This window comes from Anarhichas minor, unplaced genomic scaffold (assembly GCF_050575085.1).
Source record: "Anarhichas minor isolate MPS153535 unplaced genomic scaffold, ASM5057508v1 ptg000030l, whole genome shotgun sequence".
NCBI classification, from domain to species: domain Eukaryota; kingdom Metazoa; phylum Chordata; class Actinopteri; order Perciformes; family Anarhichadidae; genus Anarhichas; species Anarhichas minor.
Genome location: NW_027466476.1, coordinates 4,717,889 through 4,742,848, shown reverse-complemented (window position 1 = coordinate 4,742,848; position 24,960 = coordinate 4,717,889). Strand labels below are relative to the sequence as shown.

At 44.5% G+C, this 24,960-nt stretch overlaps 1 protein-coding gene across 2 annotated transcripts; it reads right to left on the bottom strand.

Annotated features, from left to right (window-relative positions):
• Positions 1-46: 46 nt before the first annotated feature.
• On the bottom strand, positions 47-24,898 carry LOC142964113 (uncharacterized). Of its 2 annotated transcripts, XM_076104260.1 has the most exons (14): positions 24,687-24,898; positions 22,920-23,079; positions 20,674-21,980; positions 19,800-19,890; positions 16,298-18,994; positions 14,692-14,817; positions 4,463-4,578; positions 2,310-2,469; positions 1,924-2,086; positions 1,792-1,805; positions 1,578-1,694; positions 1,304-1,446; positions 1,111-1,198; positions 47-1,003 (listed from the first exon to the last, which is right to left on the bottom strand). In XM_076104260.1, exons 3-13 carry the CDS (start codon positions 21,963-21,965, stop codon positions 1,123-1,125), a joined length of 4,995 nt encoding a protein of 1,664 aa, XP_075960375.1. In that variant the 5' UTR covers positions 21,966-21,980; positions 22,920-23,079; positions 24,687-24,898; the 3' UTR covers positions 47-1,003; positions 1,111-1,122. The 2 variants fall into 2 exon arrangements, with proteins under 2 accessions (XP_075960375.1, XP_075960374.1); XM_076104259.1 differs by lacking the exons at positions 47-1,003; positions 1,111-1,198; positions 1,304-1,446; positions 1,578-1,694; positions 1,792-1,805 and having other exon boundaries at positions 1,886-2,086; positions 22,920-23,013; positions 24,687-24,897.
• Between the last annotated feature and the right edge of the window lie 62 nt (positions 24,899-24,960).

Below are 24,960 nucleotides of genomic sequence, written 5' to 3'. Positions count from 1 at the left end.
TATATATATATATATATATATATATATATATATATATATATATATATATATATATATATATAAGATTGAAGAGTGTATTTGTGCTGATAAGGAGTAGGCATGATTGACAGATGCAAAGTCACTTGGCCAAAAAGTCCCCCGTCCCTCTTCTTAGATACTTAGACAAAAACATATATACAGTATGCAGCAACCGTGACAAGGTTAGGATTGTGGAGTGTAACAAAGTCTATTGCGGTGATGCATCTTAACTTTTGTAAAAACTAGCTCTCGGTCTCTGTTAAATCAATGATAATACAAATATAACATCTCCTGATTACAGTTACTGACATGATAATACACTCTCTCCGGGCAATCGAGTCAGCAGTGATTTGTTCTCTATGTTCAAGAAGGAAAATCATTAGTGTTTGAAACGTTGTCCTATGGCAATGCTTGTGTGACTACCATCAACAACACACAAATGTCCAACGCAGACACCGCCAGCTTGTACATATTAGTCGAGTGAGAAGACTAAATACAAACATCTTGGAAAGGATCGGCTGCATTGTCCTCCAGCAGGTGATGAAGCACGTCCAGGATGAAGAGGCGTCGTGGTCCCACAAGTTAACCATTTCCTGAAATGCAGCTCGACAGGAAATATTTGCCAATAATCGTCTTTTCTCTCTCCCCCCCCCCCCCCCCCCCTCCTCAACTTCTGGTCCCCATTAAAGTGTTCGTGTGAAGTGCCTCCAAGTGCAGAAGTGCTTCGACAGGTTCAAGCATGAAATGGATAAAGCAGAGTAGCCCGATGTTTTTTTCCCCTCCTTGCTTGTTTTTTTTCCTTTTTTTCCACAAGACAGAGACGCTCCATAAAAAAAGGCACCATGCACATTTATCAACCCAGACGGGAAGAGAACAAAAAACAAATAGAAAAAACAACACATCAGCAGCTGTAGATTCACCTCTCCTACTCTCTAGGTTGAACGTTAAGGCTTCAGTTTCATATAAATTCATCTGTTAAGGCAACCTAGAGGGGAGCGGGAGAGGAAAACTGGTGTCAAAAATGGAAATTATATATCTTCATGTTTAATACGCACAGGGAAAGATGTAGAGGACATTCAAAAACTATCTCACCTCATCATTTACTTAGCTGTCATTATCATACTGACTTAAGCGCTTCTTGGACTTCAGCTCTTTCAACCACTGCGGTGAGTCCTCCTCACTACATGAATAAGAGACAGACAGCACAGTTAGTTCAGGGGCTAACAGCTAAACAAGTTTTTGTCTCCAAAAGAAAAACACATTCTCTGTAACTTTCAGGGCTTACCCGTTCTCTTTCCCACCAGGAGGGGGCAGTACACGCGCTGCCCTGCGAAGAAAGGGGGACTTGGGAGAGCGAGAAAGCTGCGAAGGAGAGGGAGTTGATCCATCGATTTGATTGTCAGAGTCGCCCCTCTTCTTCAGCTGGGCCTGACAACAGGAACGGGACACATTTAGGAACATTTTACAGGAGGGCAAAACAATACATCTTTGTGTTGTATAAAATAAATATTACATACTCATATGGTGAATACATCTGACAAACCACAAGTGAGAATCACCTTTAAAGCTGAAGGGTCCATCCCAGGGAACAGGGCAACCCTCTGTGGCTGAGAGGAAACAGCCGGGCTGGCGTCTGCTCCCTTGGCCGGCTCCTCAGACGAGTCATCGTCCTTACTCTCAACCTCACAGCGAGAACACGTAGCATTGGAATATGCGAGCATACTGAACAGTCAGTTAAAAAGAGGCAGCCTATGGGATGGTGTGCAGTAAAACATTAAAACGTGCCTCTAGACAACACAATAAAACTTCTGAGTGCATCATTTTCACATATCTCATATACTGAAGGAGAAGCTCATCTGATGGAATAGAACCGTATCAACATTTAAGCTCGTGTTTGGTGCGAACCTGTGGAGTCTGTGTAAAGCCAGTCCTCCATGGTTCCTCCCTCTCCCTCCGACAGCGCAGCCGTCTGACGGGCAGCCCTGGAGGGTCGTGTCCGCGGCGTTCGTTTCTTCCCCAGCTGTGCTCTGGAGCGAAGAGCGCTGGTGTCCAAGAGAGCGGTCGGGGTCTGGACACGCAGACACAAGAGGAATACATCAGCTTGTATACAAACATACAAGTGACAATGCATTCTCGACACACATTGGTGGCTAAAACTTGAAAAGTATTATTTCTCAGTTTTTGCTGACACAAACGGTAACATCTTAAAAACAGCATCCGACATGAGCCACTGGTGAAGGCACATGTGCCATCAAAAGAACCGGTCTGTGGTGAACTCAAATCACACTTACATCAGGGAAGGGTAGCGGCTCAGATGGGGAGGAGGGAAGCAGGCTGTCCAGAGTGTCGGTATCAAACCGTGAGGCCTGATCACCGAGCGCGCGTGGGGAGGTGGGCTTCCTTGGTGAAGGGCTGAGATTGCTTTCCGAGCTGGGAGTGGCAGGAGTGAGGCTGAAATAGTAAAAAGAGATAGTTAGGAAACACCTTTGAAAACAACTGTGTGGTTGCTGTTACCGCAGTTACAATCAAACCGGGTCCGAGTCATAACTTTCCTTTTGTTGACTTGACTTTAGGAAGTTATGACTTAGCTGACACACCAACAATCAAACTGCAAGCCGAAACAACAGGGATTCTTATACAAATATATATGTAATAGACAACTATTTCACTTCTTTTTTTCTTTTTACAAAATTGCATTGAATAACTACATTCATGTTGGTTTTGGTAAATGTTGTGATGTTATTTTCTGACCACAGGAGGTCAGTGTCTGTGTTACAGGGCAGCGCTGGAGTTATTTAAACTTTTCTTTTCCACAAAGATATGAAAACCAACAAATAGTTTGTTGGTTTATCCTGATACAACGATGGCTTTCTGTGGCATAGAGGTCTCACCATTACCAGGCTGTGGCTACGCAGGCAAACCATGCTCGTTAGCAGGATTAACTAATGTTTGGATTAAGTCTGTTCAAGCGAATCATTTTTAGGTATTAAATAATAAAAAAAAGACATTGTACACAGTTTCTTATTTTTCATTAGAGCATCCTCAACAAAGGGAGATGGTTAGAATCTTAAATCTCATCTCTGGTGATTTAAAGCCTTTACACACCGTGGGTGATTTCTTTCATACTTTCACACAGAACGTGAATAATACGCAGAGAAAAAGTCTTTTTTTTTTTCCAGAACAGGGAAGATTTGTTTCTGAGCTTTTGCACTTTTAATAAAAAGGCATTAACCGATTTGTTCCGCATAACACACTTTCCCACCACAGTGTTAAATCCATAGCACTGAGTGCCTTTTTAAGCCAATAAAAGCGAATGATTGTCAGGTTTCAATTAAGGTCGTGGAAGACGACCCGCTCCCTCAGTAGATATAAATGTCGTTTTCAAACAAAAACACCGATTCTTAGATTCATGTAAGATTATACACTGATTAAAACATAGTTACGAATATTATATGATTAATGCCCCTAAATGTTACACACTGTTCCTTTAAATTGTTCATATTTTGGATAATTCTGCATGGATGCAGTGAAAGAGCATAATCTGGAGTTTTGGTGTCATTTCAGCTCAGTGGGAGACTTCACTGTATTTTGCTTTGATTTACCGTTTACTGATGTACAGCTTTGAACACTCGGCAGTCTGCTAACTTGTTGCTCTGGCTACCAATATTAGCTGCTCGGTTTAAAAAAATGTTTTGCCTGGAAAAATGCACGCAGGCTGAAATTCAACCGTGGCGTTGTCCTGTCGGGAGATGCCGTGACTTAAACCAACAGCGGAAGAGCTGTTGCGAGTAATTTCACGCTAAACAACTTCAGGAGTCTGTCAGGGAGCCACAGCCAATGAGAGCCTCAGGGCTGAGGGGGAAACCTGGTGGACGGGTTGCCTCACCTGTAGCCTGTAGCACTTGCAACACAGACCAAAGTTGTTGCACCCAGGATGTTGGATGTTTGCATGGATAAACATAACACAGTGACTGATTTACATGGGGAAAATAGTAAGGAGGTGTGGAAACAGGCTACTATGTGAACACGTGTGTCAAAAACAACATCAACAAGTATGAATACGCTAGTGTGTGTGTGTATAGTTTATAGACCGTATCTGGGATTCCCAGTCAGTAATGTAGTATGAAAACCACGACGACTCCAAAACTCCCGACTAGAAGACAGGAAGTTGTGTACAGTACAGCTATCTGCTGACTTTGAAAGTGGTGCAGTGTGTACTTGGCTTAAGGAAAAGTCTGCTGGCTGCTCGGCCAATCCATGCAGTGTGACATGCCACAGGCATCCAGTGATTCGGCCTTTTTAAGCAAACATAAGCTAATGATCGACTTGTTTCAATTAAGTCCATCTGAATCCAGTTATAACACACTTTTTTGGAACCGGAACATTAACGCTCAACACAAATAAAAACACATGACATCCGACATCACGACTACAGTATGTTTACCTGTCATCAGTGCGCAGTCCGGCCTCCCAGGTCCCATACTGGCTGTCAGTGTCACGGACCGGTGTTCCCGAGTCCTTCCCCTCCTCTTCGCCACTGTCACCTTGCTTCTGCTGCACCTGAAGGCAAGAGGGAGGGAGCAATTATGAATAAATGAGGAATCAAACAGGAACAGACCAGTTGGAGTGACACCAACATTGCAGCAGCTCTCACTTGACACTAGACATCTGAACTTCAGTTAAGTTCGGTAAATATTTGTGCATTTAGCTTTGTATTGCAGAGTCAAGCTCAAACAGTAGTTGGGTAATCGATGTCATCAGTGCTACTGAAGAGCAGTGTTGCTCACAGAGCTGCATCCCGTCGAGCTCGAGCAGCGGTACAGTAATGAAAAGGTGAACGGATGAGTTAATGGAGTCAGGACCAGAGTGGGGACAAAAAAAAAAAAAAAAAAAAAAAAAAAAAGGGAGATGGGTGGGTGATCGAGTGTGTGTTTGCGGTCCACTGAACCGTGCCTCTTTTAATGAGGCTGGTACAGAGGACATACTGTCTCAAAAGCACACAGGGCCCACAGAGGCACGCCTGCTCATGAACTGATAACCATGGCCTATATAGGGGAAAAACAATAGAAAACCCTTCTGTCCTCAGATGTTGCCTGAGGGGTGGACAGAGAAATGTGATACACCTGGCTCTGTGATTGCCCAGGTTCCTAGACTGTGAGAGCCATGCACTAGTGATGTTTATGTGCGCAGTGGCAGAGGATCAGAGTTCTCAGTGTTAGAGCTTCATGAATGCTGTCCTTGTTTTCTTTGTGTACCCGAGAGCAGCGATACAACAAGAGTACTTCAAAAAAGGAGCGCAAGTGAGACAATAAGAAAGAAGAGTGCGACTGTGGATTGAGGGAACACAAGATAGCTGAAGAGAGTGAGAGAGACAGCAGTGCCGGATGTCATTCATCAGCTGAGCCCTTCCTGACAGGAAAAAATAAAACAGAACAGTGAGCGTGACATTCATCATTGCTCCCTGCATCAGAGAAAGCACTTGTTCTCAACTTCATCCTCTTCTCAAGGATTTACTGCACTCTGCACTTTTCTCTTTGACATCACAGGGTCACGCCACTTACCCTTAAACACACACACACTTAAGAGTCCTTCCATTGACAATGAACAATACCCCCCCGTCCAAATCAGACATATTAACCATATACTCCACTTATCTAGTGATCTTGGGGTCAATCAAATGCTTATTTAGCTAGATGAGTAGGTCTTCCTCAAAGAATAAGCTACAGAGAAAGATGTGCGACAGTAAGTCTGAACTATAGACACATTCGTGAGTGGCTCGCTACAGTATCGGTCTCTCCTTAAGGCTCTTTGTTGTACGAACAAAAACAATCTCACCTTCGCACACCTGGTCAAATTATGAGTGAAGCTTCTTAGATTGTTGGATTTGGAAAGAAATTGACGGAAGTAGTGCTGTCAGGATATGGAATTTCCACAACACAATTTGAATAATCAAAAGAATTCACGATAAGTTTTATCGCTATATATAAAAAAAAAAAAAAACTTGACTTGGTGGAGGCAGACAAAGACACAGGTCTAGTTGGAAGCAGCCCAGTCGATCTGAAAGGTTTAAGACGAGCACTTCAGTTAAAGCAGCTGGCTCTGAAGACACCTTTCTGACAGCTGAATTAAAAAAGGCTGCCACAGACAAGTTCTGGATTTTTCAGAAGTCATGCAGTCATGCACATTTAATGCAGAAATTTAACAGGTGTGCAGAGGTATGGAAGTTTCAACATACACTTGGTATCATGTCATTACTCTCTCTTCTACCTGTCACTGTACACTGTTGTAAAAATGCCAAAAAATCTTAAAGCCAGGTCTCGTAAATGCTAGCGAAAAAAATATTCCTATCGTACGTGTGTACGTGTGCGTTGCTCAACCTAAAACACACCCATAACACACCCTCACCTGAGCAGCACACAGGACAAACATTGCCTTTGCTGGAACATGTTGAAGAGAGGCCCCAATACACAGCAGCTAGAAGAAACGACTTCTGGCCGCCCGCTCAAAGCAGTCGTAAAGCCTTTTAGAGGCTCTTTCATAATCTCATACCATTTATTATTCAGTGAAATTGGGGCCTTTAGCAGCCTCAGCACTGTACCTCAACTGGACTCTTTCTACTTTCTCTTTTGATGAAGCCTGTATTAATCTACAGACAGACGGGTTTATTGGCCAAACAATTACAACAACAAAAAACTTTTCAGCACCGAGATTATTCCATTGCTCTGCTGAATGGACACGCACACAGGTGTAGGCTCTGCTATCAGCCACAAACAAGGAGAATGTGGTTGGTTTTGGAAGCGAGGCCTACTGAACCAACAGGTCCAATAGCAATGATTTATATCCGTCAGGGGAGAAGGCTTTTCCCTTAATAACATTAGCAATTGCCAGCTTCCCTGAGACAGGAAGGGTGTGTCGAGGGAACCGACATAACAAAGAGCGGATGAATGGAAGGTTGAAGGAGAGAAAGGGCTGATCACTAAATAGGGGACAATCTGAGGAGGAAGGGGCTCGATGGAAACTACTGCTTGATAACACACCGATCATCGCAGAGTGCCACACACAACCCGACGACACACTCGCACAGGATGGAGAAACTGCAGTCTATGGATTGCTTCAACCTCAACGGTTAAATGGAAAGTGTTCCTTGAAAAGGGAAGAGCTAACCAGAGCAGAGAACACAGTGGGCAGATATATACACGTTTACATGAACAAAGCATCCAAAACACTAACTTACAACCGTGTTAACAGCGCTGTTGAACAATGTGTGTGCAATTTGGATTCCCAATCAGTGCTGCAGTGTCAGTGTGTGCAAGTGCTAGCATCACATCAGATCTTTCAAACCGTAGAAATCTCTGTTAAGGTGTGCACATGCCTCAGTATTGCAGCGAACGTCAACATACAGCTGACTGAGACTGTATCGCGGCTCATGCTCGTGTTGCGAGCTTCTCCAAGTTATTGTAAATGGCCATCTCAAGTACTGCGAGATCATTAAAAGACATGAAAATACATTCAATCGTACCATTACACCAGTACTCCACCGCTCCCCACTCATCTGCTCTCATCACTCTGGGTAGGGCGGAGTGGGAAAATATGCTCTGCGTGCACTAATGTACACAGCAGTCATCCATATCAATATCCTACAGATATTCAAAACAACCGCTCCCACAAGCACTGATCTCATGTCAACAAATGGGCATTCTAGCCGCATGTCAGAGGGCTTACATTGAGACGAACTCTGCTCGGCAAACCCAACAGCACCGTGTTATTCTTTCATTACACAAGTGGTTCATACAGACACAGGGCTCAAGGCTGTACAAAGCGTCTCGTAAGAACAGAGGGAAAGAATGTAAAGACCCGACTTGGCTTAACAACTCTACTCAGAGGGCACTGGATCCGACTTAAAGGATTATTCTCATTTCTTTCAGCCGGGTGATGTTTTCCTGCTTTTTGCCAATATGACAATTTTTTGAGTTGCATTCGTGTCTCCCAACTGTCCAGATCGATGCTTCTCCAACTTGTTGGAAGTGCCGTTGCAGGTAATAGCTGACCCCAAAGATGGTTTAAAGTTACAAAGCAGTTACACGTCTATACACAGTTATAATAATAATACTTATAATAATAGCAATTAAACAGTCACCGTGACATTTTAGTTATAAAATCTATCTTATACTTTAGTAATGCTTAACACACTTCACAGACTGATTTGTCCAGTCATCAGGTCACACTGGTCGCCCCCAAAACAAATAGCTGTGATTGGCTGAGCTTAAGAGTGCTCTTTGAACGTCCAAATCCCAAAATCATTAGCATTTATCAATTTTTAGTCCACGAGTAACAATCTACGGCTGATATTTCTTGACCTGTCCCAACTTTTTAAATGAAATTCATAGATCTGCTGGTGGGATAACAACATTTCACTTAACATGCTTTCGGCACATGCTGCTACAATGCTATAATGGTAGCCAAAGCTATTCAAAGTAACCAAATACATGACTGTGCTGACACATAGCTATTGTTCTCTTCCAGCATCTGTGAATGTGTTATGTTGCAGTTGTCACTAGCATAGTATCTCTACTATAAATAAACATGTTTGACATAGTCTGCATCTCTGGACATACAGACCTGTTTTAACAATTTTGTAATCAGGAAAAAAAAAAAAGAAAAAAAAAAGGTCGTCTCTTTCCCACATCCCTCGCCTGCTCTCGTTGGTTTCCTGGCTATGTATCCATTACCATTCAGCCATCACTGACCTCTTACTGTCATTCATCCACTTAACACTGGCCCGGTGGGGAGGCATGTTTCTCCCAGAGACCACAACCACAGTTGATGGTGTTTCAGATCTAATAGGATATGCCAACACAACAGACGACATGAAAACACCCCTTATCTTTAAGGGTTGTGACTCATGAGGTGTTGGACGGTAGTTCAGCAAACAGGCGTAACCTAAAGATAGGAACAACTTCTCTGTAATGCATCCATAATATCCCTACATGGATTTCTACCATCGGTCCTTTATATAGAGCACAGAGCAGGTTGGATATCAGGGTGGAGACAAGTGATAGGAAGCCAAGGAATCACATTTGTGTCCCCTTGTGACATGATGAACCAGTACAACCACAGCTTTGATAAACAAAGAGAAAGAGAGAGACAGAAAGGTTTACATTGCACCAAGAACAACGTAAGACTGAGAAGTGCTGAAAGCATAGAAGGAGATCGAGGAGACCAGGCAGGCAGATTGATGAGTTCTTGACATGTTTGGCTGGAGACCAAATAGTTGACGAAGGAGCAGCTGTTACCACAGTAACATTACAGAACTGCACGGACATTGCTGCAAAAAATGACTTGAATTCCACTTGTGCTTTATTTAACTTCAACAGATGTTAAAGCAATACTGCTGGGCACATAGCTGACCGACTCTACGGGTCAGTTCAAGTATGAATCGCATTTGTGCCTGGCACTTGCGACTGTAGTTTGTTGTTGGCATCAGAGGTGAGCTGTGTGTACTGGTGCTTCCCTGGTGTGTGTGTGTGTGTGTGTGTGTGTGTGTGTGTGTGTGTGTGTGTGTGTGTGTGTGTGTGCTTTAAATGTGTGTGTCGTCTTACAGAAGTGGGGGTGTTGGGTGCGGTGCGCCTGCGTAAGGACAGACGTTGCTGGCTGCGTAGCGAGAACCTGCGGATGGACTCCCTGCTGCGAGAGGCCAGGGAGCGCAGGGAGTTGGTTCTCTTGAAGTCCCCCATCCCGTCCTCTCCCTGGCCTCCCCTCTCCACGGACAAAAAGCCTAGTGCCCCGTGAAGGGACCGACGGACGTTTCCCACCCATCCTGACATCTGAGACTGGGCCACTGACAGCTTGTCCCCCAGATACTCCATCACGACCCACTGCTGTCAAGACTTGGTGTGTCAGAATTGAGTTTGTGAACCGTGACTCTTGCTGTTATTATCGCAGCAACAGAGAATCATTAGCGTCTAGCTATGTCCAGGGACAGTGTCGTAGGAGTGTTCTGCTGGGTCAATACTGCAGCAGTGAGGAAGGTGACAGAGAGAACAACAACACGGCTCAGCCAGTCCAATGTGGGAATGTGGATGGCGTCTGATGCTTACAGCACTGCAGCAAGAACAACGACAGTCAGTCCCTGACCGTTACAGGACCGAGCAACTCCTCAGTTTCACTTTCTGCAGTGCAGTCCCAATGGAGACGTTGGGACTCTGTTTCAACTCATCACGGTCAAGGCTCCAGCCTTCCGGCCTGAACTGAATAGTGAAGCTTTCTAATGCCTATTTCAATACAAGATATGCTAGCTATGATATGTGATGGCAAAACAACCCAGTGGGCACGTAAAGGTTAGGCCAGCACTTACTATTAGTTAAGCAGGGCACTACTCTATGAGACAGCCTAAAAAACTGCTGCACTATCTACCAACAGTACAGAAAAGACAATAATAATAGAAACACATCCTCAACATGCTGGTTGTGTTTTGGCCTAACATTCAGCTCCACTGTGCTAATAATACTTAGTTTCTTTAACAACGCTCTGTGACACCTCTGCCAATTCTCCAGATGTGAGACACTCTGTACTAATCCCAGCCGAACCGACAGCGCTCCAAGAGCTGTCGATGATGCGTCAACCCCAAAACAAGGCCCAGGTTAAAAGTTGAAAAAAAAAAAATCCATCCATCCAACAAGACTACATCTCCACGGTGCCAGACGCTGTGCGAGCCTCCGGCGAAAGGCTGCGAGGGGAAATGGTGCAGGACAGCTGGTGGCGAAAGGAAAGCTGCTGTAGTCATTCGTATTCCATAAGGAAAAAGCAGAGGGCAATCCACGCAGTGTCAAAACAGAGGAAAACAGCAGAGACCACTGTGGTGAGGAAGTCAAATCCAGAGGAGAAACGAGGTACAGGGAGGAAATGTTTCTCTCCTCGCCTTTTTCTGCAGGTACGGGCAGGTAGGAGAAAATGCGTCAGCAGTGCTGCTCTCTGTTCTCAGCGCTATAGGACTCACCGTCAAGGAGAAACTGGGTGGAGAGAGGGAGTGTGGAGCGGAATCAGGGAGCGAGAGAGAGAGAGAGAGAGAGAATGGGAGGTCCCTGATACAGAGCGGGAGGGAGAGAGGAGGGTGATATATGTTATGCGGTGCTCTATCGCTCCAGCCTGATTCAGTTGCAGGGCAAGACAGTGAAGTGTCACAGCCACAACAGAGAGGCAGTGGAAACAAATAGAGGAGGATGAGAGACGCTATGACACAGCATCTCCATTCCAAACAGAAAGAGGAAGCTACAGAGAACGTGGGGATTACAAAGTGTGATACAATCAGACAAGAACAAGCACAAGTGCATGAAAAGAGACAACTATTAATAGATTGATTGGGCATGCATGAGAGTTAACAGAGAAACAACAGGTGTGGCTCGACCAGGGAAGGGAGTTTGTGCGTTCATCAATCAGTTTTGCCAAAAAAGCAGGAATCACAACAGTCGAGTGAATGTTTGTTCAACTCATGCAAACAGCAGAACAGACTAGAAAACACTTCCAGCTTAATCTCTGTGATGTGGTGCCGGTGAACTGGTAACCTGAATAAAAGCCACAGCGGGCGACTCCAGACACACTTCAGAGCGTTAACCTCAGAGCAGACTGGGACAGCTCATTCAAGCTGAATCCCTGTCCACGTATGCCCCCTACAGGTAATCTGATTAACTTTCCTCTGAAGTGCTGCGCTAAAAGTCAAGTCAGCTGTGAGGTTCTCAGTTTCCAACAGCACACAAGCTGACCTCTCTCACCGACTCCTCAGCCTGGGAATGGCTGCCTCTTCTGGGGTACTATTAAGGACGAGGTGACACAGCCTGAAGAAACTAAATGACTCACATGAAGCATCTGGAGGTTACAGCAGTATCATTACTTTCCTGTTGCGAGTGGTACCAAAAGATATATTACTATTTTACTCATATTCCGCCTTCTCAATGTGATAATTGAAATAATGCTCAAAATGATTGCTGAAAAAAATGTATTTACTATTTTAATACATGATTTCTTTTGTAAAAAAAGTGAAACAATTGCTGGTTCCAGCTTCTCAAATTAGAAAATATTCTGCTTTTCTCATTAAAAAAAAAAAAAAATCCTTATACATAGAAAGCTTTTGAGTGGTTGGGGAAAGAAGAACTAGGAAATTGTAGACGTTAAATTGGAAATTTTCCATCATTTTATGAACAAATAATGAACAAATCCCAAAAGAACTTGCTAAGAATCAATTAAGAAAACAACAACAATATGTGCCTCTTTATCCAAAATCAACTGTTACCAAGTGAGTCATGGCTTCTCATCACTTCCCCTCTTCCGCTGACATCATCAATCTGTGCACAGCCCCGACTAGAAACCCAAGCAGCTACCACACAAAGGAGAAGAAATAGGACGAAGCTTAAGTACACACAGCATGCTGTATATATACTGTGTATATATATATATATATATATATATATATATATGATAACTGTACCTACCATTCAGTATTATACAAGAGGACATATGTATATGTCTGTAACGAGAGAGTTGTGCGGTCACTTACCCAGAGGCAGTGTGGAGTCAGGCAGCATGACCACATGTACAACACAGCTCTCAGCCCGGTGCCCATCTCTGCTCTGCAGCCTCAGAGCCTCCGAACTTAAACCAATGATGTCACCGCACAACTATTATCTCATCTGTCTGATGAGTCGTCCACCAGTAAATACACGGTAGCAAAATCTGCCAACACTGATATATTTGGGCTAGGGAGGCACTGATCTAACTTTTTCAGTCCCGACAGACACCTGGGCTTTGGGTATTGGCCAATGCAGAGTACCGATTTTATCCCAGCGTTTAATCAATAAGCTGCTTGGCTCTCTGTGTGGAAGAAACAGATCATTCTTCTCTGTTTAAGGCAACATCAGACTTGACTTATACATTGCTTTAAAATGAAATGTAACAAATAAACACATAAATGTACTGGATTGCTATTTATTCAACTAATGGCAGCCAATACCAGATTGGCTTATTGTCACCGATACTCGATCCAGCAATTTGAGTCGGTATTGGACCGATATTCAATATCAGTACCGGTGAATCTCTAATTTTGTCAAACATTATTTGTAATTTCTATAAATCCTGAAGCCAAATTCTCTACCTGATTTCTACAGCATGTGTTCTGGGCTTTTGCTCAAAGGCATTTATTTGTCTACTATGCAGTCGGGCTGGACCCCAATATTCAACTATTAGGACCTTCACTCGTTGGGTAGGTGTTTGGTTTCAATTTTGGGATTCAGATAATAAAAGCAATAATAATCATTATAAAAATGTTTAGTTGCAGCTCTGTGTGTGAGATTTATTTTCATAAAATAGTGTAAAACATGTTTTTACACTACACACAATGTCCTGGTGAAATTCAGCCGTGACACGAGGCAGCTATTTGAATAACAAATGCCTGTAATGGAAATAAGCAAAGTCACACACTGTTAAATGTACTCGCATACGTATGTGTGTGTAAACGTGTAAACTGAGTTATCGGCATCACAAACTAGACCATGGCTACGAACGCTCAATAAAGGAGAAATCCCACATTTTAAGTGCGAGGAGGTGGTAGTGTAATGCAGCACTGTAATATATATTTTATCTTATTGTATAATATCATTATAGAACCGTGTCTTTGGAACAGTGTGTATTCATTTGCCTGCAGCTGCCTTTTAAAAGCACACCAGACGATCGTCGTTCAGCTTATTTCAAACCAAAAAACACTGAGAACAGCAGTGTGTAACTGCTGACATCAGGAACGGCGACAACTAAGTCAAGCACAACCACTAGATGGTGGCAGTACGCTCTGTATCATGCAGTGTACAATTATGAGACACAACAAACTGTACTTCTGGTTCCATAGAGGAGGAGGAGGAGGCCTTCCACCTGGGCCGACAATTACAGTCTCCATGACAAAGAGCCACCTGAGCCCAACCCTGCAAATCAATAAGCCCTGTACATGCTTGAATACAGATGATACATCTGTGTATGGAAAGTGTGTGGTTGCAAATATGCAGACAAAAAAGGTTAGCGTATCCATTTCAAAATATGTGTGAAAATCAGATGCGAACAACAAGATTAAAAGTTAGAAATAATAGGCGTTACCGATCAACACAGTCACAGATATGAAGTGTCTGTTTGGCTGCAGGACACATTACAGGACATTTCACTTCCCAGCTGGCAGGCTTCTAATAAATGAGCACTGAGAATATGTACTCATTAACCACTTGACTAGTCCAATCCTGAATTACAGGCCCGAGAGGATTTTTGTCCGCCACTTTCATGTGATGGGTGAAGGAGAGTCTCGTAGGCCGCGCCATCAACATTAGTCACCGACTCTTTACCACCGAAGCACAACAGCATTCAGCGGTCACCGGTCAGTCAACTAACTGCATTCCTCTACCTTCTACCTACGTCTGTAACTAACACACACACACACACACAATATTGCTCACACTCACAGTACAAACACAAGTGCACACAGATTTCCCTCCCTGTTTCCACAAAGCTTTGTGACAAACATTCCCAAATGAAAACAGTGATTATAATAAACGGCTCACAGTCAACCATTAAAACGAAGCAAAGACTCAGGAGGCAGTTCCTCGTCTCATTGTGTTGCAGAGGCCGAGCAGCAGCCAGACTCACCCAGCTGTTGCCATCCTGCTCTCGGTGGGCGCTGCGACTCCTGATCCTGGAAAGGCTTCTCTGCAAAACGTTGCTTGGAGGAGCTGATCGCCGGGAAACACTGCGAGACCGCATCCTGTTAAGCTCCTAACACACACACACACACACACACACACACAGGAACCAGAGTCAACTTCCTATCATATCACCTTGTAAACATATGTCTTTGAACATGTTTGCTACCATGCTGGATGCTGCTGTGGATTGGGAATCTCTGAGAGGTATTCATAACTTGTGGAATATTTATTCCGCACAACTGTATCAAAGTAATCTTGGACAACTGGGAGAGGGAGAGCATGCATGTGGTCACTCTTCCACCGCTCAAGCAGACACACACAAACAGCACAGTCCCCCCGAGGTGCAGACGTATGACTTAACTAACACAGAATGAGCATATACTGTATGTTAATGTTGCTTTACAACAATGTTATGATTACTTCAAACAAGTCTGTAGAAAAAATGGCATGCAATATGTAGTGTACATGTGAACGTTTTTACATTTAAAACATGTTATGTAAATTGTAAAAATCTATATTTGGTATTCAGCAGACATGTAAAGGCAGAAGATAATATTAGTTCAATGAAAAGAAGATGAAATAAATGGAAATGCTGGAACAACAGCCCTTTCTGTCCAACTATAAGTTGCTCACTGGTGACACAGCTTAGTAAGACCAGTATATTCAGAACTATGAATTGTCATTTGTTAACCGAATATACATTTGTAGAGATTGAATGAGTCTTTTCTCTCTGAACTGTTCTGCTTTCTGTGATTTCAACGTATTCAATGAGCACATTTCATTCCAGACAAACTCAATGTGCTTTACATTTAAAAGAAAAATAAATAAATTAATGAATTAATTGCATTCAAGTAAACATCACGCATATGCAACGCAGTAGTGTAACAATAAATAAAATAAAATCACAGACTGACACACACCACCTACACACATGCACACATTCCAGAGGGCCACAGGAACTAAAGGTACCTTTACCAGCTTTAGATCTTATTCTGGGTACAACCAGAAAGCCACTGTCTGAAGACCTGAGGCGTCTGATGGGGGTATAGTCAGTGAGCAGGTCAGAAATATAATTGAATGACGGCACATGTGTGTAAAATGAGCTACGACTGTGTGCACGTGGTCCCACACGGTTTTATCTCAGACATCTACAAAAGGATGTGAATCTTACAGGATTGTTGCAGCAATACCGTTTTCTGCACTATTACCTGTATTACAATAATCATCACGTTCAACAATATTGTATTTAATTTAAACATAGTGTGATTACATTTGTGCAAAATGAAAACAATTTCCACATGAACCGACTGTATTTAAGTCTTGGACGTAGTCACCGTGACATCACCCATTGGTTTCTAGACTACGGGTTTTAAAGCCTGCGGTTCGGCATTTTGGCCGTCGCCATCTTGGTTTGTTGCAATCAAAAGTGACACGAGAGGGTGGAGCATTTTTAGAGCTGACTAAGAGCTGACTCTTAGAAAGAATACATTTTCAGACACGAAGGTTTGCCGCCTGTATGAAACAGTATTTCGTGGATGTATCTGACTCACCTGAGACCCCTGTGATCTCCGGACCTCCCCCCTGCCGTTTTGAGGCTGTTGCTCTCTGGGGAGCCATATCTGCTCCTCAGGAGCGCTGCGGGACGGCCTCTGTGGAGCCAGGAGCCGTTCCTCCTGCCTGAGGAGGAGCTGCTCTGGGCTGAGTTTGTTGGTACGTTTTCTGGGTTCAGCCATAGGTTTGTCCACAGGCATGTCGACGGGCCGCAGCTCCCACGGGTCCTGAAGAGACGTGGTCCATACGGGGCTTGCTATACCTGAAGTCTGTTGCGGCAACCTCCAGCTAACATCTACGTCGGGTGTATGCGGCTGTGATCTAGCTCCAAATGCAGAGTCTACACCCTGAATACCAGAAACAGGAAACAAGTCTTTACTGGGGGAGGGCTGAACTTGAGATGTGAAGGAGTCTATGTCAAGGATGGCAGGTTTGTAAGACGCTTCTGCTCTCGGGGACGGCTCCTTCCATCGCATTGCCGGGTCACTGCGCTGAGAAGTGGTTTTGGAAAATGAGTTATTTCGGAGCATGGAGTCCAGATCCACCACGTGAGGCCTGAGAGGTGAGGACTCCGATCTCGCCCTCTCCTGTTCCTCTTTCTTCTGCCTCTCTTTTAGTCGCTGCCTCTCTGCTTCTTGCTGCCTGGCTATCTGCCTCATTTTCTCCGCCTCCTCCCTTTCCACACTCTCCCTCCGTCTGCGTTTCTCCAGCTCCACAAGTTGCTGTTTGTCCCCCTCTGCCTGCTTTTGCTTCTCCAACTCAAAGAGCTGTCTTCTCTCCATCTCTTTCATTCTCTCCAACACCTCCTTCCTCTGCCTTTCCTTCTCCAGTTCTCGTTGTCTCAGCCTCTGGTTTTCCAATTCCTGTCTCTCAATATCTAGTTGTCTCTGTCTCTGTCTCTCCAGCTCTCTCTGCTTGTCTCTCTCCATCTCTTTCTGAAGCTCCTTTTCCATCTCCCTTTGTCTTTCCCTTTCTTTACCAATCTCTCTCATCCTCAACATTTCCTGTTCTAATGCCATCTGTCTTATTTTCTCGGCCTCCTCTCTCTCCATCTTCTCTCTGAGCCTCTGCTTCTCGAGCTCCATCAGCTGCTGCGTCTCCCTTTCCCTCTGCTTCTGTTTTTCAAACTCGAAGAGTTGAAGTCTTTCCAGCTCTTTAATTCTCTTAAGCTCTTCCATTTTCTGTTTCTCCTTTTGGATTTCCAGCAGCTGTCTTTCCTTGTCCAGCTCTCTCTGCCTCTCTTCCTCCCTTTGTCTTTGCCTCTCCTGTTCCCACTGTCTCACCATTTCCTGCTCCCGCAGTTTCTCTCTTTCAATCTTTCTCTGTCTCTCAATTTTTTGTCGTTTTTCTGTCTCGAGTTGTAGTTGCCTCTCTTTTTCAAGCTCTCTTAGTCTCGCCCTCTCCACTTCTTGCAGTTTCTGTCTCTGTTCAAGCTCGAACTGTTTCTGCCTTTCCAGCGCACGCTGTTTCTCCTCAAACTCCTGTTTCTCCTTCTCAAAGGCTTTCTGCCTTTGCCTTTCAAATTCTCTTTGCATCTCCCTCTCTTTCATTCGTGCAAATTCTAAATGGGCTTCTTTCTCCATTTCCAGCTGTCTCTGTTTTTCCCTCTCAAGCTCTTTCATTTTTGCCATGTATCTTTCTGTCTCTTTTTGTAACTCTCTTTTCTTTTCAACATCCATTATTTCCTCTGCTGCCTGTCCATCCAAAGTTGATCTTCTCGCTCTTTCTGAAATGTGGGCCCTCATCAACTCCTCAACTTGACCGTGAGAGTGTTTTCCAAAAGCTTCCTCTAATGATGGATTCCTCCTCATTGGAAGAAGCTTCCCTTGTGAGCTGCCCGGCGCGGACCTCACAGAGAAGTCGTCAAAGGGCACAGTCACGTCCCTCACGCTTGCTCCTGCATCGACAGGAGAAACTGGCTCCTGTATTTGTCCAGTCAGAGCAAAGTAGGTGGCCCTGGGTCTCGGCTGCTCTTCCGACTGCAGCATTTTCAAACGTTTTGGAGCTGCAGCCACTTCCTCCTGTTCAGCTTCTCGCTGCCGGTCCCCGTCTTGATCCAAAGCCCCTTGTCCTTCCCTTTGTGATTCCTTTGGCATCCCTTTCTCCACACTTGTCTCAAGACCTGTAGGGGTCCACTTATGCAAAGCAGCCACTCTCAGAAAGCGAGGCTGCTGTTCTGCTGGCTCGCCTGGTGCTGATCCGGTCCTCTCTGCCACTGGCCGGCTCCCCTCTAAGCGTCTGGAGCGTAGCGTCATGGCCTTATCCTCCCACTGTGCTGACGGGATGTTCTCACTCACTGCCCTGCTCTTCTCCACAGCCTGCACAGTGTCAAAGGCATGCGACACCCTCAGAGGACTTGATGGAGATGCAGGCTCTTTGTAGGTGGCAGTGAAAAGAGTTCCCTCATCCTCGCCATTTCCCCTCTTAAATGACGGGCTGCTGAGCGAATCATTGGCCTTGTTTACAGGCTTGCCGTCCTCCACCATCAGCACACTGTGCCTCTCCACAACGTTGTCAAACAAGGATGCTTTCACCGTCTGTACGTCACTCCTGGGATCACTTTCCTCGGGAGTGGCGCCAAATGCCTGTCCAGCCTCGGGCCCTTCAGGCGTGAAGGCCTTTTGGAGCTGCTCCTGGGAGTCTTTCAGATCCACAAATGTCCTCTGGTCACTGGGGGTGATGGCCGACTCTTCACTCTAAGGAAATTCAGAGATATGCTGAGAGTTGTTAAGTGATAACAGTCATAACAACCAACCAATGTGGAATTATCTGACAGAAATAAAAGCTTTCAAAAGAAATGCGACTTGACAACATAACAGTAGAAAATACAGCCCTCAAAGGATTTAAAGGATTTGAGTGAAGAACTGCCAGCGTAGTAATGGTATCCCCATTGTTCTACGTCGGCCTCATAACAGTGGGTGTGGTGCAGAGGAGGCAATCAAAGCCTCTCTGTGTTGACCTTTTCCCAGTGATCTCCTCTCTGTGCGTTTCATAACCAGCAGCCACCGGGGACGATTATTGTGCCACCTGTATTAGGTTTCACAGCTTTGTCCATCTATGGTAGTGACAAGTCGTTTTGCTGCAACGTCCAATTTCCTCTTGGGAAATTTCCTTTTAAACACTCTCAGGTGTCCACAGCAAATGGAAACACTAGTTGTTAAAGTTGTATTTCCCCATGGTTTACCATTTCACGCATAAACTTATAATAGTAAGTACAAAGGCACACAGTGTAACTCCTGTCAACTTCCATCTTGTTTAATCTACTTCTCAGACCTGTACTGTACTCATGTGCCATTTTGGTTTCGTATTTTTCTCTCTCTGCTATTTGCCAAGGTTTTTATTTTGGCAAGACACGAGAAGAAACGCACTAAAATGTAACTGTTTAGAAAATACCATGTGAAAACTTTCCCCGAAGCTGTAACACTGTTTCTCCTTCTCCTGTGGAAATATATACTGAGCCCAACAGAAACCAGTTCCTGCAAAGCCGAGTCCCTTTCTTACCCTCCTCTGAGGATCTTTGCTGATCTCATCGTGGTCTGTCGCCTCACTGAAGAAAACGCTGCCAAGCTCTGGCGACCTCTCGGATCCAAACCTGATGAACATACATCACACAACACAAAAGCCATGCATGACAATGGAACTCGTGGACACACACACACGTCACAAAAGCAAGCTGTGGCATGAAGACATTAGGCTCGTTTGAGATGAGCTGCACTTTGCCTGGAAAGTGGACGAGATCAGGCGGCAGCAGCAGGGGGCGTTGACAAAGTACTGCTGAAGTCGGACAGCTTCCAACAGCCTTCAAAGAATATACAGCAAGCCACAGAAACAGTAACATCCTGTTAGATCCCATCTGTAGGCTACTTGTAGTTTACAGACCTCGTTTGGATTTGTAAATATATATTTCTGTGCAAATGCGTGTATCTGCATTGTGTTCAATCTTTTGTTCTTTTTATGCCTGTGAAACACTTTGATGCTTGTTTTAATATGTGTTATATAAATAAACTTTATTATTAACAATCACACAAGATGTTTTTAGATTAAACCTTCGTTGCACAACATGAGACTAATAGCCAACAATCTAGAGTTAAATATTACAATTACACATAAAAATGTTCTACAAAACGTAATCAGCTGTTTTATCAGGAGACAGCCAGGCGTTTCCCATCATGCATTGGGTCTTGCAGGCAGTGGAGAGCAACTGCGGCGCCTGGCTCTAAAAACTGTGGCCGCCTCGATCTCGTGAGGTTATCGTTGCCCACGTGTGGATGACGTCAGAGCAAGTCGGGCACAAATCTAACCGGCATGCATTGTGCGGCGATCGGCGCATCTCAACTGGCTCATCTCAAACAAGCCTATAAAGAGCAGATCTTACCTTTTAGTCAGGTCGAGGGGCAGGGGGCGGGGCTTCGGTGCTGTTTTCATAACAGGGCTCTGAGTTGGTGATGGGTCCTCGGTCAGCTGCTTGATGAGCTTTTTGACACCCACCGGTGGTTCGCTTTCAGGGACCGGCTGCACTGGAGAGTGAAGATCTGCCCCTTGGTCTGTGACACCCATCCCAGGAGAGGAGGATGAATCGAGGAGGAGACTGATTCGGGACTTGATGCTAACTGCGCGCTTATCCTCTTCAGTCTCTTTCAGAGTCTTTCTGTAACTTACAACATCAGTACTTTGTGGTGTGGTACTCTTCGGTGTTTTCTCCTGCTCTCTATTCTGCGCCGGGCCCTTCTCCTCTGGAGTGTTTTCCTTAGTATCTTCCGTGGGAGTTTTACGGTGCAGAGACAGACCGATAGACTCAAACTTGGCCGTGAGATCGGCTGAAAGCGGTCGTCTGGCCCAGCGAAGGGCAGGAACTGGTGTCTCCGTCTTGGTCGGACTGTCAAGGAAAATGGCTGACACAGGCCTGGGCCTGGATCCTCTGGGCTTCGGCCGCAGTTGCACTGCTGCCTCGGGGTTTTCTTTTTCCTTTTCTTCTTCCTCCTGCCCTACCTGAGCGAGAAAACCCATGGACTTGGCTCTGGCCATGGAGGACCCCCCTGTGCTGGATGACATCTGGTCCGTCTCGTCTTGATTTTTAGTGGTTCCAGTCCAAACTGCTGCTGGAAGTTGTTTAAGGCTCTTGGAATAGACCAAGCTTGATGAACCAAGTCTCTGCCTCTCTGCTGTTAAAGGAAGACTGGGTTTGCTGGGGTCTCCCAGGTCAAGAGGAGGGGCCGGTGTAAATGGCTGGACTATCGGCTTGGTTGTTTGTCCAGTGTTGAACTTATTAGTTGTTCTAAAGGAGGTAGGGGCGGGTCGGTTGGGGTTGGTTGACACTGGCCTGGGTTTGCCAGTGGCAACTGGTTGCTGAGGTTTTGGAATGCATGGAGGCTCTGGTTTGAATCCAGAAAGGCGAGTGGACTCTGGCCGGGGCTTGGTTTGGGGCTTAGGAGCAAGTATAGGCTTAACAGTGGGGTTCCTCTCCAGAGCAAAAGGTTTGGGAGTGAGCCGTGGCTTGGGGCCTGGGACAGGTTTGTTAGGTTCTGGGGTGATAATAAGGGACTGGTTGATGGAGGGGATCTCGATGAGGCTCTTATTGCTGGAGTCAGTCAAAGGACTCAGGTGAAGTCGTCCTCCAACCACTGGCCTCCCTACCTCCCCAGTCTGGACCTCTACCTGAGCAGACATCCTCTTGAACAGCACCTTTAAAAAGGAAAAAAAAAAAAAGATCAAAGTAACAAAAAGATCTATCTATGGTCATTTCTATATTGATGCAATACCACAGCACTGCATTATGCTAAATCCAACTCATTATTAGCTTCATAGCACTCACTCCATCAAGCCACTACTGTGGACTTTGTCTTGGGAGTGCCTCACACTGCAGCGCAGTGAGAAAGGTTATAGGTCACTCTAGGTGATTAAAAACGCATGTCGACAGCTGTTTGTCACATTGATAGACCTTTTTCATGAAACATCTTGACAGGTCTCATTAGGAAAAGCACAGGCGTAAGTAATAACAATCGATGATGGCTGCTTCAGTTTCAGGGTTCTGGTATTGAGCATGCTGGTTCACTGTCACACTGCTTTGGCTGGGATGAGTAAATGTATTGCCTCTGATTGACTTGCGTGCATTGCCAAGCTGAATTACTGGTGCAGTAGTGATCAGTGTACCTTTAAAAAGGTGGATCCTGACACAGGGGGAGGAGCTACACAACTTAACAACGGCATTGTTTTCGTTTTCATGTTGTCATGTTGTCACGCAAATCAGGCTTAGACAGTGAATGGGGGATTCCACTGCAAACTCACACCAGATTGCCATTTAAGATCCAGCTCCTCCCCTAATAAACGGTCACATGTTTATCTTGAACGGACTCTTCTAAAAAGGAGACAGTGATAAAATATGAGATAACTGGAGATCATCTGACTCACTATGATGATAATGAGTTTTATCAGTCGTTTCTATAGTGAAAACGACGATAGAAAACATTACAACTCAAGCACTTCTGTGTTAGCCCTTTAAGAGACTCCCTCTTCACATCCGATAATGCTTTCCACATGTTGTTGTGTTGAGATACTTCACTATACGAACTAGCAACAGGAAAAATGACCAACTGCTGTGAGGTAAATCCCAGAATATCTTACCTGACCAGATGTCAAGCGTCTGCTGTAGAGCTCTGGCTTTTGTTGTAACCAAACAGCGATGTCATATCACACAGGAGGAAGAATGTGGAGAAGCCTGAGAAGAACACACTCTTGTGTCAATAGAGCACACGTTCTCTAGTCAGGACCGCTGTGATTGAGGCTGTGGAAAACAAAAATCACAGCAGAGCTGCTACAGGGCTGTCCAATTCCAAACACTTCTTCACTGCTGTGTTCTCACGCCCCCGTACAGAAGCAAAGAGATGATAATGTTTGCACTGACAGAGACGTGAGTCAACATCGTCACACCCTTACTTTTGAGCTGATGACATATGAACAGACATTAAAAACAGAATGCACGAGGAAAATCATTGGCGCAATGCTGCTCTATGTTTAGATTTTCCTGTTCTTCTACTTTTATTATTTGCTCTATCACTGCTCACCTGCAATCACACACACATCTCATTTTATGTACATCAACTGATACGTTTTAACCACTTAGGTGCTGATAACATGTTTAGATGCACTGTATCTAAAAGGAAGAAATGGAAGGAAAAGGAATGATACTGATCAAACACACCGACTTCAGCTCGCCTAGCAGAGATTGAAAAGTTGAAAAGTTGAACTTTAGATGTTGACAGGAAACGCCTTCGCTAAGATGGAATGCTAAACATTCCCTGTGATGGTGGGTCGAGCAGCACAGCAGGGATTAGGAGAGTGTCTGCCTTATAAAGCCTTAGACATACGAGAGTTTTACAAAGGACATAATACTGAAAGCCACAGAAAGCCACAAACGACACGTTCAATATCTGTATTATTTTTAGCAAGATGCATACTCATGTTGAATACGTAAAACATTTAGCAGGTAACTTTAATAAGTGGGTGCAGCAAAATTCAAAGACATTTCATTAATTTCTAGCAGGAAGCACACACAGAAAGAGAGTAGTGCTCCGAGTGTTACTAGCAAGATATCTAGTCAGTGACCTGGTTCAGCCAGTTATACAGAGGACATCTAACACAGACAATAGACTGTTTCATGTTAACTTACCTACCAGCAACTAAAAGAAGAAGTATCTCTCGGGAGTGAGTTCTCACATAGTGTACACAGCAAAGATTTAAATTACAATTCACAAATATATCTCATAATCTCAATTGTCTGCAAGAAGACTTGATGCAGAGTTAAAATAGCTTGTAATATGTATTAGTATCATTAAAGGACGTGATCCAGAAGATCAAGGTAAGGTTTTTAGGCATTTCTTGTAGTCTAAAACAGGAGCAAGCACAAATAAGCATGAATGTAAATGTGCAAAGACAATCAATTAAGACAATTTGTAGTGATTCAACTTTTACTAATTAAACAAGCTGCATTCATTTGATTATTTTATGATACAGCATATTATGTCCATTAAAACCTCGTCTGTCTCGGTCTATAATTTGCAACAAGTGTTAGTTTCCTTCCTCCTGTGCAGACCGCTCACCTACAATTAAAGTACCTCGTCTCGCGGATAGTACCAGGTCCAATTCAGAAAAAGACGGAGTTAACCTGCTCAGAACAGGAGTGCTTTTAAAGCTCAAATACAGAGTTACAAAGATGCACGCGGGGTTCAAACTCGTCTAATAATACCAGACTTCAAAATAAGAGGACAGATAAAACGCACCAAACAGCTTGCTGGCTAGCAACGGTTAGCTAACAACTCAAGAAGCTGGACTCGCAAAATGGAAACACACTGACTGAACCTGTCCGTTTGATCCGAACTGGAGACAACTTACCGAAATGGAAAAGTCAGTTCTGCTGCTTCTTTCTTGTCGAAACAACTTCAAACATAATACATCTTTGAAACTTAGGAGGATAAATTCCGAGTCGTAGTAGTTGGTTGATACAGGTGCTAGCAGAGTAGCTAACTTAGCTGGTTTACTTAGCTAGCCCACTGGCTGGCTATCCCGTCTCAGGTTGCAGTGTTGTTGACAGGCTCGACTAGACAGCGCTGAACAAGCCGACCAACTGGTTAGCCTCTAAACCAGCGTTAAGAGAACCAGCACGACA

Coding starts and splice junctions, on each gene's coding strand:
- LOC142964113 (XM_076104260.1), bottom strand. CDS start 21,965: ATGTCTGCTCAGGTAGAGGTCCAGACTGGGGAGGTAGGGAGGCCAGTG. Junction 19,891..20,673: donor CCCCTCGACCTGACTAAAAG/GTAAGATCTGCT, acceptor TATGTTCATCAG/GTTTGGATCCGAGAGGTCGC. Junction 14,818..16,297: donor GGAGATCACAGGGGTCTCAG/GTGAGTCAGATA, acceptor TGTGTGTGTTAG/GAGCTTAACAGGATGCGGTC.